Here is an 18,293-nt window from a genome sequence, read left to right as displayed (position 1 = left end):
AGGATTCTCTTTTAATCTCTCCAAAAGCGTACGATCTTCATGAGTGGTAGATATTTTTGGTCTTCCAGAATCTTGCTTTATTTCGAGAGATTCTTGTTCTCTCCATCTTTTATTTATATTAAAACCTGTTGTTTTGCTTGCGTTAAAATAGTTCGCTACGGCAGATAGTGACCAACCACCTTCTAATTTCGTTACAATTCTTGCTTTTAGTTCTTTGCTAACATGTGGAGCCATTTTTTGAGGTTGAACAGAATAAGTTATCTGACAAATCTTAAGATTTGGCAGTGACAGTGACAGTATGTAAATAATAAGTATTTATCCTTCAAAATACACTGCTCAATTTTCCACAAAATACACTTTAAGAGTCGTATCAGCTTTGTTATTAACCAGCTGTACATAAAAAGTTTAAATACATATTGCAGCATTGGAGTAGTATATTGGTGTATTCAAAGTTACATCACAGTACGTGTGTGGCCAAAAAAGTAATAGAAATATCTCTTTCATAATATATTTCGACCACTTCACTTTTGCTTTTTTCAAACAAATTTTTCAATTGGTCCAAGATATCTTGTCCTGTTGTGGAGACCAGTTGATGTATGTCTAATAGCTTCTCCACTATATGAAAACTATCTCTCACGAAGCGTACGAATATGGCTTTGTGTTACACGCTAATAACAGCGAGAGTTCATATGAAGTTTTCACCACTGTTTCCATTTTATCTCTTTCTTTTTGTAACAATAATTGTTGCCCGCCTTAAGATTTTTTCTTGGCGATGAATTCGAGGCGTAGGCGTGATTCGATAGGAGAATTAATGGTAAAATTGCTTGCAATGCACTCTAGGTTAGTTTTTTAGGCATAGCCACACATCCTCATATCTAAATTTTAGAATTGATGACAAACTTACAGAAATTAGATGATAACGCATAATACATTGACAATGACGATGACTAATTAGTCCGGTAAGAAATTTATTTGGGCAAGATTGAAGCTGATACTTTACAGTTTGAGTCAATGGCGTAGTATAAAAGATGAATCTTCCTGAGTTTGACAGAAAAATTAAAACTTTTTATTTTTCAACAAGTCCTCGCGTATCACTGGTAAGACTAGCATTCTAAGATTTGTACCAATCGAGCATTCGGTCAAGATCACTGTCACGTCCTTGTGTACGTTCCGAACAGTAAAAGAAAGAGTTAAAATGAAAATATTTTAGTCCATGGAATATAAACCCGACTTTTAGGCTTTGGTATAATGGTATAATCTGATTTACGATCTAATTTACGATAACGAAAAGCAAATTTAGTAGGAAAATTCTATTTTGCTGTATCGGAGACCTATTAAATTAAAAAAAGTAAAGATTAATATATAACATATTTTTATCATTGTTGCAAAATAACATGATATGATTTTGACGGATTTAATTAGTTTATAATTATAGAAGATAAGACTTAAAAACACACTTAATGTTAGTAACTGCTTCGTCAGTATGTTTTGACGTCTAAACCTTCTTTTTTAATTGGTTACTTATTTTTACTATAAAATGTGTCAATTGTCAATTATTTTAGTTGATATTTACATTCCTGTCTATTTAGATCTTATACATAACATGCAAAAATTGTTAGTTTTTGTCCTATATCGTGCATGCATTGCACGTGTATATTTGTATATCTATATAAACTAGTGCAATGCAAATGGCGCAAACGACTAATTTTATTCCTTTGAAATTACAGTGTTGGAACGTGATTTTTACGGTCTGCAAAAGGAAATATGGCGCTTCATAAGAGGTCAAAGAACGGAGGTAAAGGAATTAATAGAACCAAAACACATAGAAAATGATACGTGGATTGACTACCTAAAAAAGCTCTATGCAGAGGAAAAACAAACGACAATAGAACCGGAAAAACCAGAAATTACCACGAACGAAGAACTTATATAAATGTACAAGAAGTTCGGGAAATACTTGAAAACCTGAAGAACAGAAAAGCAGCAGATAAAGACGGGATACCAAACGAATTACTGAAATATTGCGTTTCCAGTCCAGCAATCGGACTGCGCGTTCACAGAACGTTCCAGTGTGGTGAGGTGAAGATGTGTTCTCGCTTTTCCAAATATTTTCTTCTTTATTTGCATCATAATAGCATTTATCATTGTATTTATATAAAATTTTTTCACCGCGTTTAATTAATTTTTCGAAATCCATTTTAACTTGTATTATTAAACTGTAAATATCAAACCAAAAAGTATTTTTAAAAAAAGAAGAGGTATCACTTCCGTGCAAAAGTCCTAATTGTTTATCACTTCCGTGTTTAATTGTCACAAAGCAATAAAAACATGCATAAATGACAAAATGCCCTCGAAAATTATTTTTTTAAATACTCTGTATCAAAATCAAACAAATACACAAATAAACAACGAGGAGAAAACGACGGACTCCTAATTCACATTATCCGTACCAACAGGTTACGACTCGTTACGTAGCCGTCGGCATCAGTATAATATTGTTTTCGAATATACTGAACGGATACGTAAGGTGTCTGATACGATACGTTCCCGACAGTGTGAATTGTTCATATTATATTTTTCGGTAACTAAACGCTACGGTTAGTTGCTATGTGTTTCTATGCTTTTTAGATTACCAAAAAGCGTTTGATCGTGTCCAACACCACAAGTTAATGCAGATCCTCAAGAAAGTTGATATAGACCAAAAAGACATAAGATGCATTGAAAACTTGTACTGGCATCAAACGGCACAGTTAAAAATAGACAATTCTATATCCAAACCCATACATATAAGAAGGGGCGTTCGACAGGGATGTGTGCTTTCCCCTCTTTTATTTAACATTTATTCGGAAGCCATATTTTAAGAGTCTTTGGAGGATGCAAAGATGGGAATCAAAGTGAATGGAGTATTGATCAACAACATACGATATGCTGATGATGGTGTCTTAATTTGTGACAACATAGTCGATCTTCAACAACTTGTCACTATAATCTTAGAATACAGTAAGCGAATGGGATTAGAGATTAATACTAAAAAAACCAAATTTATGATCATCTCCAGGAACTTGGATGCACTTGAAAACTCCTCCATAACACTGAATACTAAGTCCATTGAAAGAGTGAGTAAATTTAAATACATGGGATCGTGGCTTTTTGAAGACTGGGCATCGGACAGATAAGTAAAATGTCGCATTGAGCAAGCTCGACAAGCTTTCGTAAAATTCAAGAAGGTACTGACTTGTTCAGAGTTCGATCTTCAACTGAGACTAAGGTTTACTAAGTGCTACGTGTGGTCAGTGCTGCTATATGGCGTAGAGGGCTGGACACTCAAAACGAGGGATATAAACAGATTAGAAGGTTTCGAAATGTGGCTCTATCGCCGTATCCTAAAAATACCATGGACAGCGAAAATCACAAATATAGATGTCCTTAAAAGAATAAACCAAGAACGCCAACTTTTCGAAACCATCAAGAAAAGGAAAACGGCGTATCTAGGTCACATCATGCGAAATGAAAAATACCAGTTCCTCCAACTTATAATCGAGGGTAAAATTGAAGGCAAGAGAGGAATGGGACGCAAGAAAATGTCCTGGCTCCGAAACATAAGGCAATGGACAGGGATTAACGACATACAATCTCTAATACATATTGCAAGAAATAGAGAATTAATGGAAAATGTTATCGCTAACATCCATTAGTGAATTTGCATCTGAAGAAGAGGAAGAAACGCTACGGACTGGAAACGCAACGTGCATGATAATATGCCACGACCTTTAGAGTTAAGATTGGCGCCTTTTTTGAGCCAATCCGGCCCTGGTTCAACAAGATACCGGCTCGAAAGGTCACAAAAACGAAATTTTATAAAGCCATACAATATACCTACTTCAAGAAATGAGACAAATAAAAATAAATACATGGTAAAACTGCTTACTCACATAGTGTTTAATTTCAATTCTGCAACGGTCGCTTTTAATTTTCATTTTCAGTAGAAACACTGGTTCGTTGACACATTATTATTCCTGGTAAAAGAACAATTTTATGATTTCAGTAGCATGTTTTTTAAATCGGTTTAGAAAATTGAGGTCACCCTATGACACACTTGACAAATTAAATTAGTGGCTAACATGTGTTTTGATAAGTACCTACTGCAGTTTTAGAGAAACATTGACTATCTTCTGGGCGTTTACAAAAGCAAACCATTCAAATTTATAATGATATATAAAATTAGTTTCCTAGAATTTTTAAAAAATAAGTATACATATAATGCGTGTTATTATTATAATATATTATTCTTAAATGATTTAAATATCTATTTAGATACCTAGCTATTTATAAAATTAGCTATATTTAGTTCTATCTTTTATCTTTTATTATAATATTAATTAACTTATCAAGAAAATATATAAGGTTAAGTCCCCTGACGTTTGGTAATTAATTTGACAGATCTGGCAGCAACGATTTAAAAGAGAATTTAATAGAACATAAAAAATAAACTATCAAAAAAATCCTGAGCTGTAGACAGGAAGGTGTAGAAATAGACGAAGAAATAATAAATAACCGACAACATTAGCTAAAAACTTTCAATTTTTTTTAAATCTACTTAATGAAAATAGTCAATGTAGATATGTTAACCCTTAGGCGGGTTAACATATTTATTCATAAATAAATTTTATTTTTGGGTAAACAAAATTTCCCTTCGATTTTGAGTTTTACCTATTCATTCTTCTATAATATATAGGAATCATGATAAGACGGTGATAAAACTTTATGATTGCTAACAAATAGCACTAAATGAACGAGAAATACGGCGACATCTTGTAATTTTACATGTCACATGTTATTTAGGTCAGACTTACCCACCACTTTAAAATTGGACTTGTGCCTTTGGTTTCTTTTTATTTTTCAGGGGTAAAAACTACCTCTATTAGAAAAAAATCGTTTAATTAAATCGTTAAATTAAAGCGGGTAATTGATTCAAATCATTTTAATGTATAGTAATGTAAGTGTATCACAGTTCAACTGCTAAAACTCACCCCCTAGATTAGTTATAATTAAAATAATGTCATTAAATATTTTGTCTCCACTGATCTGCATGGAAATTTGTATTAAGGTTATACTTACCCTCCACTTTAAAATTGGACTTGTGCCGTTGATTGCTTTGACAACATTTCCCAGAAGTCAACGATAATATGTCTGCAAACACAGTCGCATCGACAAAAATAGAATCTGCAAGTTCTATATTGCTTTGCTCTGAAGAAGACCGTTTTTAAAAGCAGGTCTTCGACAAAATTCAAAAAACTCACGGAAGATTTTAACTTATACTCCGATAAATGATGCTTTCATTGAAGAAGGACAGAATGTGAGAGAAAAGGAAGGTCCAGATAAAAGAAAAACATGCAACCAAAAGAAAGACATTAAAAATACGAAAATTAGAGATGGTCGAAAATTTTTTTTCCGGGAAGAAAGTCTGATTTGATCTACGTCTGCAGTTCATCATGACATGACCCTACATCCGCAGAATCTGAGGATGAAACTGAGAGGTTAGTATGTGAAGAACCTTATCGAAATAGCACTAGAGGTGATGATTGGGTGCAATGCACCCATTGCAGCAGATGGAGGTGTAGCAAATGCACGAACAAAATACATCACTTTTTTCATATGCATTAATTGTAATTGAGACAATGATTTGTGAGTTTCGTTTTTAATTGTTAGATTTTCTTAATGTCAATAGTCAAAATAGACGTGAAAAATTTAATCTACATTTGCTTTTGAATTGTGTCACTATTATTACCCTTACGATATCACTAAGAAAATATTGCGTCAACTAACCTTAGGCCGTTAGTCAATTAGTCGAGAATCGGGGCTAGTTGACTTATTTTGCAAGGCAGTCAAAATTTGCTTTAAACTTTTTTTTACGAAGAATTTGAATAAATTAAAAATGTATGTACAATACCTTAAGGAGTACAGAACCAGCTGGCATACTTGAATTTAACAGTATGCAAAAAATAAATCAAAAATTAATTATTTAAAAAATAAGTCTACAAACCCCTTGTCTCTTCAATCTTAAAAAATGTGAACCTTCAACCTGTATGACTGAGCAAAACTTCAAATTTGTATTTATTTTTATAGCCGAAATATAAGGCTGTCTTCATCTTAAATGCGACACACTATATATGTTTAATGATTCTTAAATCTTCCAATAAACGTAGAAGAAAATTTAAAATATACCTTTTTTTTATATTTAATTCGCTATTAAAACAATCTCACACTAATTTTCATCTATTTTTAAGGTTAAACGAAGGTGTCTAATTGACGCAGGGATGCCAGAAACAAGTGAAAAAATGCAAATAGGTCACAGGCGTATCAATACAACGTCGGTCAAAGATTTTCTCTCTAAATATAAACAAAAAATCTTCTGTACTTGGAACGTACCTATTTCGTAGTGCCAACATTCCTTTTGATGTATTTATAGAGTTTGGGTAAAAGATTTTGTAATATCGTTAAGAATTAGGTGACCTGTCGGTTATAATAATTATATAGTGCAGAAATTTTTAAAAATGACACTTGATAATTTTTTTTATAAAAATTCATGGGAAAATCCCAGTAGTTGGCTGTATACCATCGTTTAAAAAAACATACAGAAGTTAAAACACTTCACCATTGTATTTAGGTATATAAAAACTTATAGTTGAAACTTTTACAAGTGTCGTCAAAATTTATACAGTAGCAGCATAACGTTTTCGATATCAGATCATCTTCAGTGCCTTATGTACTTGAAGCTAACAATGAATTTGTGGCTATGACATCCATATATGGGTTTACATCTTACCAAAATTAAATTATATGTTGACTCTAGGTCGATGACATTGGATAAAATTTAATACTTGAGGAGCTACATGTTTCTCTGCTCGGTTTTTAACACGTGGTTCTTGTCAGTTAAGACGACACAGACCAACTTTGGTGTATACACAGAGTAAACTTTCAAGTAAACTTCAAAGGTACATCCCTAGTCAATTTTCATTAATTAATTTCAAATAAATGCCACCTTTAGTTTGCGTTTAACTATTTTTTTCGTTGTGGCTGTATTCTCCTTCTTATTTTATCTCTTAGCAAAGTATTTTTACGAACTTACATTTATCATTCTTCTCAACAGAGTCTTTCTGTTTGAATCATAGACATATATGGATGCTTCAGAAGCCAAACGGTGTAAGTCACATTCTCCCTAAAAACACAACAACATTACACAAGATCTGATACACCTAACAGGAGATATCTACCTGTCTTAACCGTTAAATATGTATAATATGTATGTAGAAAAGTATGTACAAGAAGACGTAGTTCCTGTAAAAGAAAAGATGTACTACCACGTTTTTTCCACTCAGTTCAATTTACAATTTAAACCTCCATCAAGGGATACATGTCAGCTGTGTGATTCACTACAGAATAAGTTAACTTTTGGGCAGACTGAGAAAAAAAAAAGAACAGCAAAATTAGATAAAGAACTAGATTTGCAGAAGGCAGACAGTGCAAGAAATTCCTTAAGTGGAGATAAGTTGAAGGCAAGTGAAGAAAATTGCGTTTTTACGTTAGATTTAGAAAAAGCAGTTTACAAAATTAAGTGTGTCAGTGGCTTATTACAAACTGAACTTGGGCGTTCATAGTTTTGATTATAATAGGGGTTTTATGTACATGTGGAATGAAATTGAGGGCTCTAGAAGGTCCCAGGAAATAGCAGCATGCCTTATAAAGCACCTTAAGTAAAATGCTTCTAAACATAAACACATAATCATGTATTCCTATTGTTGTACAGGACAGAATCGAAATATAAAGTTGTCCTTTGCTCTCCAGAAACTTGTATAAGACCCTGACATGATTATATTGTTCGATTGATTGATTATATTGATCACAAATTTCTTGTGTCAGGACACAGCTATCTTCTAAATGATGCCGATTTTGGTGTCATTGAAAAAAGAGCGATAAATAAAGAATTTATTTTGGATCCAAATGGCTGGGTTGATATTGTAAAAAATGCTAAAAACAGTCCGTTTCTGGTCACTGAAATGAAGAGAGAAAAGTTTTTATCAACAAAAAAATTGGAGGATTGTATTACCAACAAAAAATTAATATAAATGGTCAATAAGTGAACTGATTACAAATAAAATGGTTACGATACAGCAAACATAAACCAAACTCTATAGTTTATAAACAAACATTGCAGGAATCGTTTGAATTCGAAGAAATTGATATTTCAAAATCAAAATCAAAGGGAGGGTCTCAAATTTTCTTTAATGTAGTTCAAGACCTTTTGTATTCTGAGCATAGACTAGTGAAGCTAATTAAAAATAAACACATGATTGATCTCATGAAATTTATTCCACCACATTATCACTCATTATACAGAAAGTTGCCAACAATAAATCAAACCAGAGCTGTAGAATTATTTGTATGTAGCAAGAAAATGTTTCAGAATTATTAGATGCTAAAGAATATATCGATTAAACTTTATGTACTCAGATATGTTGTTCTATTTGGTGGCTGTTTAAGTTAAGTCATGACAATATTTAATTGTTTTTTATTTTCGGTATGTTTCGGTTGTTATTTTTCAAAAAGAATGAAAGTTTTTTAATTTCTTTGTTGGTATTTATAAAAATAATACTTATATTATGACAAATAAAGACGGTTTATTTATTTCTAATGAATTCTTATTTGTCTGCAACTACTCTCACAAACGTCTTATTATCTCATTTTAAAGATTTATTGACTCCATCAGTACGACAGAGACAACTGACGGAAAGCAGTCCCTGTATCTTTTTCTAATGGGCCAGGTTTATCGTCCACGTGATCTAAATGACCAATGGGAAGGTCACGTGGTCAATAAACATGGTCCATTAGAGAGAGATGCAGGGACTGCTTTGCGTCGGTTGTCTCTGTCGCACTGGAGGAACGGGCTTGTATTGGAGCAATCAGTTTATTTTTATTGGGTTACGCAATTGAACTGTTACCAACTTCACATCGATATATCTGGCAAATCGATAATGACAGCTACGTCAAAGTTGGCCTGATAACACTTCAGTATGTTTATAAGCCGTCAAAAGCATTTGCATTTGTTTTATACATACAACAAAAGTTATTCGCAATGGAATTTAAACGTAATAGTGTGATTGCGTTATATTTGGCTGGAAAATCACAACCAGCTATTGTTCGTCAGCTCAAACACCTCACAGTGAATAAAATGTTTGTGTATCACATCATAAATCGTTATAATGATACTGGTAGCATTGCAAGACGCTATGGTGGTGGACGAAAAAAAGCAGCAACATCACCTGAAATGGTTCGGAAAGTGAAGGCTCGACTTAAGCGAAATCCACGTCGTAGTGGTAATCAAATGACCAAAGAACTGAAAATATCCCAGCGAAGCATGTAACGAATATTGAAAAAGGAACTTAATGCCAAGCCTTACAAGTTCCAAAGAGCACACAATCTTACACCAAAGCAAAAAAAAGTTCGGCTTGAAAGAGCAAAGGAGTTGTTACGCCTGCGCGAACGGGGCGAATTTCTGAACATAGTGTTATCTGATGAGAAAAAATTCCCAATTGAGCAGTTCATAAACTCTCAAAATGATCGTGTTTACTTGACCGAACGCACCTACGAAAGTTTGAGCTTACGAACGGCCACCAGAAGTAATTTCCTATCTTAAGTAATGGTATGGGCAGCAGTAACCGCCGATGGACGCTCTCCAATCGTTTTTATTGAATCTGATGTCAAAATCAATGCAACTTATTATCATGAAAATGTTTTAGAAGGTGCTTTAGAGCCTTGGGTACGCAAACATTTCGGTTGTAGACCATGGACGTTCCAAGAAGACTCGACACCGTCTCATACAGCTAGTGTGAACCAAGAATGGTTAAAAAACCATGTTCCACATTTCATTTCATTCACAAAATGGCTGTCGAATTCGCCAGACGCAAATCCGATGGACTATTCCATCTGGTCCATTTTGGAGAGCAAGGTGAGGACTAAAACAGCACTAAAACATCACATTCGTGCAGCATGCAACTCGTTTTTTGATCGTTTGAAGTCAAGGCAAAAGGTAGCCACATCGAGCTAAAGTGAGTAGATTCTAAAATTTTGATTATTTTCACACATTTTTGTCATTTGAATCAATAAAAAATAATTTCACACAAAAAAATGATGGTCGTTTGAATAGGTAACAGTTCAATTGCGTAACCCTGTCTATGTCTATGGCTTGAATTCATGCGTACTCAAATTTGTGATGTTAGCCACATACTGGATAAAATAAATAAAAAAAGTCATTGGCAAAATACCACGTACTTAGGTAAACAAGACCAACATCGGCGTTTTTAAAAGTATGCTTTTTTAGAATTTTAAACATTTTTTTTATTAGATATAAATTGTTAGTATTTAAAAAAAAATACCAATTTGGTTAATTTACGAATGATTTCTTGGCAATGCGTTCTTGATGAAATTTTATTGCCAATGTCCGACAAAAACTTAATAATATTAACGGTTATTAAGACGATATCATTCAGTTAAATGAACTGATTTATTAAATGTCTAGCAAATTGATTAAACCCACTTAAGACATTAATGTTCAGTAACCTGATTGTTTTAATAATTGATTGAAAGTAATAGTATGTAATAAGGTTGCCTTTTAAAATGAACTTTCCGGTTTTTAGTATAATAATAACTCTTTTTTCGTCCAATATGATTAACGACTGATATGGGATACAGAACAACTCGTTTAAATAGCATACAAGGTGAAATAGGTGAACCCACGCTAGAGCTTCGTAGGCAGCTATCAACCCTTAATTACACTTCTAGTATAATTGTAAAGAATTCCAATAAATAACATTTTAGACATATCAATGACTAATGACTCTTCAAAGTTCGATCTCCCATATTCAAGCAGAATTTATTATGGAATGAACCTACTTAACTGGAAGTAATTTCCACCCTTATATTAGTACAAAAATATGTCTTCATCTTCACCATGAAATATAAAAATTCCAACAGTCAATTGCAGTCTATTACAATTCCAAAACAATAGCACCAACCCTAATCTAATCATACAACTCTCTCGCGTCAAACAGACGAGTCTAAATCTGAAAATGGAGTCGGAGTGGCAATAATTAACAGCACAGAGATTCTTAAACATAGAATTCCAGATGCTGCAACTATATTAACAGAAGAACTCTATGCAATTTACCAAGCAACACGCAAATGCAAATAAGATAAACAAAATATTAATCGTGACCGATTCTATGTCATCACTACAAATAATCAGGAAAATATACACGCAGCATCAATTAACTTTACTAATAAAGTAAGAAGTGAATAAATTGCATACTAAAGATACAAGCATCACGTTTCTCTGGGTCCCGTCACATGTTGGAATAGCAGAAAACGAAGCCGCAGACAAAAATAGAGAAGAAGCTATAAACTACATCAGTATCACCATATCACCCATAAAGCACCTGTTCGAGAACTGGAACAATAAATAGAAATCCACACCATCAAAGCTTCAGAAGATAAAAAATAAGATTGGACCATGGCAAACATCCGAGGTATCCAGACGAAAGCAAATAACTATTTTCCGTTTACGACTTGGACATACCCAGTTTTCTCATGAACGTTTGTTCAAGAAAGAAAAACGTCCAATTTGTAATGAGTGCGGTTCACCCCTTACGGTAAAACATGTGCTATAGTCCGACAATCTTCAATTAAAGGTGACTAATCTACAAAATAAACCAAGTGCTAACGGCAACCATGCAAAATCTCAGAAGTAAATTCTTACCGGGGTTATTTTTATTGTATATGATTCGCCCATGTAAATAAGTGAAAAAGTATTGATTATTCACAAATAATATTATCATCAATGTCTTCTACACCGGAAACTTCATCTAATTCCGGCGGCAAATAACCCACATTAAGTGAGTCAGCATTTTCACAATCTGAGTCTTCTTCTAACAAAGCTATTAATTCTTTAGTAGTTAGGGCCATCTTCGTATCATATTTCAAAAATTTACCCAAATAAACAAATGCACTACTATAAACACGCATTCACATGATAATAGTTTAGCTTACTTTATTTTAATTTATATGGAATATAAAACAAATAAACACAAGGAAACTTTCAAATCAAGTTTAAAAAAAAAACAAATATAACATTTACAGCACACAGCAATTCTATAAATAAAGAATGAAGTGTAATGACGAGATCGTACGTTAAAATTTCAGATTGTATAGTCTAATGAAAAAATAAGTATTTTTCAAACTTTTCTGTTTTTTGAAGTTCTGTATTACGTACTCTATAATAAGAATAAAATTTTACTTTAACTTGTTAGACAACCATAAGATACCTGTCAAAGTACAAATGATAATTTAATAATTACATTATTCTTAGATTGATTTTCACGTAATTATTTATGTGTTTAAATAAATACTTAATTTTTTTTTGGTACGCCTCTGTAAAATTGATAAGTGGAATATGATTTCGTTGCTAAGTTATCGTTAAGTGCGATGTTGCCAATTAGTCGCCTTCAATTAAAAATTGTTTTAGTATAGTGAAAAAGTGCGAAAAGTTTAAACGTCACAGAATTAAATACCATTTACCAAACAGTCTTAAAGACATTTTAAAATAAAAAAAAAACACTATAGATAACCTACTTTTGTTTTTAAAAGGCTTTAATTTACTAAGCAAAGTGCAATTAATTGTTACCGGTCCATTAATAACCTTATTAGATTGAAGCAGGTTTTTTGTAAAAAAAAATGATATAGGAGAACTCAATTACTAAATAAAACATCAACTTGCTAGAATATTTTATATGTTGAGTATGTATGTATGTATGTATGTAGAGTTACACAAAAAACAAAGAGGTTTGGAAGGAAACTGTTTTCTTGTAGCATACCAAGAGTAAATATTACGTTTATATGAGATAAACAAACAAAAGCACACTTTACTATAATATTTAACGCAAAAACAAGGGGAAAGTCAGATGAGACAGAAACATCACTTGGAAAATTTGGTTGGAAAACAGGAATGAGAACAGTGAATCTCTGCTTAGTTTCTTGCTGAAAAAAATCTGTTCCAAATTAACAGCTTCTTCTACAAAAAAGAACATCGCAAATGGACGTGGCGGAGCCTGAATATAAAAACGAGGAACGAGATCGATTTTATGATCACTTACAAAAGGCAAAAATGTTCTGAACCAGTTTTTAACAGCGACCACAGAATTGTAAAAGCGTTAATAGAAATAGATCTTGGGAATATCGGCTTAATATTCTTGTAGGCTTTCATTATGCTTTTGATGTCGACCTTTCAGTTGACTTTGCAAAACCTGCTTTAGATTCTGCTGGCCATATTTTGTTTTTAAACCTTGTACTGGTTGTATTATTTAGACAAACATAAAATATATAACGGATGTCCCTAAAGTTTTCGGAAAATTTTAGATTTAAAAGTATTATTGATAGAAAGCTTTGGATTAAGTTGCCACTGAAAACCAAAGTTAGTAAACAACTTAAACGATATAATAAACAATGTCAGTTTTGATAAATACGGTTTGTTAAGATGTACAAACTTAATATTCGTCAAAGTATTTATCGTTTAGTTGGACATGTACCAAAACGCGTTATTGTAAGAATTTTTAGTGCTCAAAATATTTCTGTGTCAACAATACTACAAAGAGTGCAAAGAGTGCAAAAAGGGTATACCATGCCTTAATTTGCCCAAAAGTGGAAGACCAAGAGTTTTAATTCCTGCTCGGGAACAGATATTAGTTGAGAGTATAAAGAAATTAGGAAAGTCTTTGCGAAATGTTGGCCGAAGATTTACTGTTTCACGAATGACTGTAAGTAGAACAATTTCTAGAAATAATTTAAAACGATATAAAAGAAAAAAAGCTCCTAAGTACACAAGAGCCCAGTTAGAAAAAATTCTTAGATGTTACCATGCATTGAGACGTATTCATTTTCCTGGTAAAATTCTCATTATTGATGATGAAAAGTATTTTACTTTATTCAATTCCAAAATTAAGGGCAACGACGAATTTGATACACCAACGACAGATTGGTTAACTGCTCAAAATATAAATTTTGTTCCCAAGCGAGACATCCCTCCAAATGTGCCTCAGGCGAGGCATATAGAAGAGTTTTGGGCTGTTTTGAGTCAAATGGGGTATAATAATGGCTGGGAAGCCCCCAATGAAGATCAGTTAAGGCGAAGAATTTAGAAAAAAATTCGTGAGATCGACTTGGAAACAGTCCAAAGAGTTATTGTATATGCAAGACCAAATTTACGTGCCATCTAAGACCACGGACCTCTTTCTGTTCTATAAAAATACATTAAATATTTATTTTTTCCGAAAACTTTAGGGACATACGTTAGTTGACTATAATCTTACCTTCGATTTTTTTTAAACTTGAACTTCTTAGTTTTTCTGAAAACTTTTTGGAATGGGATGCTTAGTTTTTTTATTCGAGAAAAAGTCTTTTTATGTTTATGAACAACCGGAGTGAGAGAAAGAGACAACCGATCCAATGATTTATCCATTTTAAAACTAGTCTTACAAAAATGAGCACCAAACACTTGTTTCCGGTTTGATTTAGCACGTTTCAACTGTTATTAACCAAACGTAACACCTGCAGAAGTTAACAATCCTGTAATTTGTATGTTTTTATCTTACAGATAAGAGAAATAAGCCGATGATTAGTTAAGAATTAACAAAGAAAATACCACGGAAATTAAACTTAAAAGGACTTGGAATGAAACTGAGAATATTAAAAAGCTAACCAGTCACTCTGATAAGAAATATTTAAAACATATCGATGATATCATGTTGTAGTGGGGTTGTTTTAGTAATTAGTTTTGTTTTTAAGAAACAAATATATTGCAATAATTTAATATCGTTTAATTATGTATCAGTAATTAAAAGTATTAACAAAAATAATAACAAGTTATTAAAATGTTTTATAAATGATTTTTAGGATTTGTTTATATTATTTTTAAACAAAATTTAAAAAGTCATTAAATATTAATGAACACAATATGGTTTTAAAAAAGGTTTTGGCACCATAGATGCGGTGACACGCTTAGTTACAGACATACAAATAGGCTTAACTAAAAACGAGTATAATGAAACGATGTTTCTAGATATTAAGGCTGCCTACGACAATGTCAACTGGTTCATCTTACGGGAAAAAATGATGCAATTACTAATCCCTCAAGAAGTTGCTAATACGATATGCAAATTATATGTAAACAGGCAAGTAGGGCTCAGAGGACATTATGGGTGCCCAGTAAAATACCAAACTGCAAATTTAGGTTTGCCACAAAGATTTTTTCTTGCACCATTACTTTTTAATATATATACTACTAATTTACACACCTCCATATCTAAAGCAACTATTATACAATATGCAGATGATTTTGTTGTTTATACACGTAGCAAACATCAACAAATGCATCAATCGTTTGAATTCAAGCACGAAACGCGTTTTGCAGTTCTAATTGTCTGTTCTAATTCGCACATTATTATTTTCTCTTTCGCACATTATATACGAGAAGACTGTGGGTCTTCTCGTATCATTCTATCATAGTCGAATAGTTTCATTATGTATTCTTACCAAAATATCAAGGAGTAAACTACCAAGTAGTAGTTCTCCAAGCACTAAACAATAATCTGTACACTGCTACTGTTTTTTGTGACTATGCTAAAGCTTTTGATTGTGTAAATCACGACATTTTGAAAAAACTAAATTTCTACGGAATTCAAGGTATTTCTTTGAATTGGCTCCTATCTTACTTGGGAAATAGGAAACAACTAATTAGAGCAAATGATCCTGACTCTAGTCATAAAAGCGTTGTATGTGGAGTACCACAAGGTTCAGTATAGGGTCCTCTACTTTTCCTTATCAAGCAAGACCTAATCATGACTACTCCACCAGAAATTCAACCTTTGATGTGTATTTACCGATCCCGTCCACTGAGTTAGTAAAGAAATCTATATTCGGCAAAAAAATTATACAGTCATCTCCCTTTAAAACTTAAATCTGCAACATATAATATACCATGTATTTGGAATGGTTTTATCGGGTTACTTGTATTGTTTTTTTGTTTCAACTGGTTTCTAAGGAACACAAAACAAAGGTGCTGTAAATTTGTTAATGTCGATAAGAGGTTAGTGTCAATTTTACAGTCGTTGTGTAAACTATTGCTGTTTGGTGGTAACATTTTGCTATTATTTTAATCAAAATTCAACGTGAATCGAGAAATTTGACTAATGAAGAGTGTGCTCAAATAGTGGTTTTGCATGAAGAAGGTTGGAGTTGCAGACATTTAGGGGAACGGTTCGGCGTACATCATACATCGGTCTCACGAATTATGGAACGGTACAGAGAGACCAGTAGTCACTCTAGGCGTCCAGGATAAGGTCGACATCGTGTAACAACTTTTGTTCAAGAATTTTTACGACTTAGCACCCTAAGACAACGATTTGTAACTACAAGAAACTTACAATCCCAACTTGAAAATATTCATAATGTTCGAATCAGCTGTGAAACTGTTCGCCAATGTCTCAAGGAAGGTAATTTGATAAATCGTATACCTGCCAGAGGGCCAGTCTTGACTGCAGCTCATCGCAGAGCGCGTTTAGAATTTGCACGAAATCATATACATTGGTTGGAGGCTGATTGGAATAGAGTTCTGTTTACAGATGAGAGCAGATTCTGTCTTTACAATTGTGATAGGCGTATTCGCGTGTACCGATGCCAGAACGAACGGTATGCACAGTGTAACATGCGAAAAACGACGTTATTCACGGTCGTACAGACTTGGTGGTATTGAATAACGGTACCATCAACGCTCACCGATATATCGTTGACGTTCTTCAAGACCACGTTGTGCCATTTGCTCCTTATATTGGCGAAAATTTTGGTCTAATGCACGATAATGCACGGCCGCACGTTGCAAATATAGTGCAAAATTATCTAGAGGAAGTTGGAATTGACGTTATGGAATGGCCAGCGAATAGTGCCGATCTCAATCCTATAGAGAATGTTTGGGACCTGCTTGGTAGACGTCTACGGAATTTTCCTAATCAACCAAACATTCTGCAGGAACTGGAACAACGTCTTGTCCAAATTTGGAATGAACTGGATCAGAAGACCGTTTATTTTAAGTGTGAATCGTCGATGCCAAGCTGTCATTCGTAGCAGGGGTGGAAATACGTCTTATTAAGCAAAAAAAAAATTGAACAATTTCTATTTTTAGAATTAAAGATTTTGTTGTTAATTGTTTTAAGATTGTGTTAGGTTTATGAATATTGAAGATGGTTAGCGACAACATCACTAAATATGTTTGTTTTACAAAGTAAAGTAATACGAAAAAAATGTTTTTCATTTCAGTTAATATTTTCCTGTTATATGGTAAGTTTTAAAGTGGTGCGTTAATTTCTTGGAGCAGTGTATTTGGGTATAACATGCAGCAACTTAAGTTATTAGTTCGTAATGTTTTATTATGCAATTTGCAATTTATTTAAATTTCGCAATGGATTGTATATTTTGTTAACTTTTATTTTGTGATACTGACGATTGATGTAATTTCAGTAAAGTTTAAATTGGTATTGTTATTTTTCTGATTTTTTGTACGCTTTGTCTATAAAATTGTACAATTTTCAGTGACAATAAAGCATATGTCTATTCCCTATTGTGTAGTATATGAACGTCAAACCAGATCAATAATTTTTAATAACTAGGTTGGGACCTAAAAATTAACTGTAATGATATTGCCGACATATATTATATTACAGAACCGATAAAATCAGAATATATGACATTCAGTTTGTACTTTCTCCCCGAAACGGTTAGTTTTCTTTTAATATTTCTAATTTTATCGGTGAAGAAGAGAAGTTTAAAAACAAAGAGGTGAGGTCTTTCCATCAAGAAGTTAAAAAGATGGGAAAAGGTTATCAAAGCCACTGTAGTTATATGAAAGGTAAAGACGGGAATTTAATTAGCGATCCGGCAGAAATAATGACGGAATGGAAAAAACATTTTGAAGAATTATTAAATGGTGAGGTGGAGCACGAAGCAGTAAACAACTGGACGGTTGGAGAAGATGCGATAATTGAAAGGCAGCCTACAGAGGAGGAGGTGGTGACAGCAATACAAGAAATGAAAAATAACAGAAGTCCTGGTAAAAATGACATATGCATAGAAATGATCAAGTTTGGTGGAGAACAACTACAAAGAAAAATATACCAGCTACTAGTGCAAGTATG

The 18,293-nt window shown here is 33.0% G+C and overlaps 1 protein-coding gene across 3 annotated transcripts in view; it reads right to left on the bottom strand.

Moving 5' to 3' along the window:
* LOC140447185 (uncharacterized) overlaps positions 1-18,293 on the bottom strand; it is a 232,029-nt gene that overhangs the window by 202,048 nt on the left and 11,688 nt on the right. The window contains exon 1 of one of the 3 annotated variants that reach the window (XM_072539686.1): positions 14,418-14,729. The exons of the other annotated variants lie outside the window; for them this stretch is intronic. Coding sequence (XP_072395787.1) covers positions 14,418-14,566 — 149 coding nt within the window. The 5' untranslated portion in view covers positions 14,567-14,729. Of the gene's footprint in view, positions 1-14,417; positions 14,730-18,293 lie in introns of those variants that run through there. 3 annotated transcript variants of the gene reach the window in all.

Source organism: Diabrotica undecimpunctata, chromosome 8 (genome assembly GCF_040954645.1).
Source record: "Diabrotica undecimpunctata isolate CICGRU chromosome 8, icDiaUnde3, whole genome shotgun sequence".
NCBI lineage: Eukaryota > Metazoa > Arthropoda > Insecta > Coleoptera > Chrysomelidae > Diabrotica > Diabrotica undecimpunctata.
Note: the sequence above shows the minus strand (reverse complement) of the source record. Positions and strands in the feature narration are given on the sequence as shown.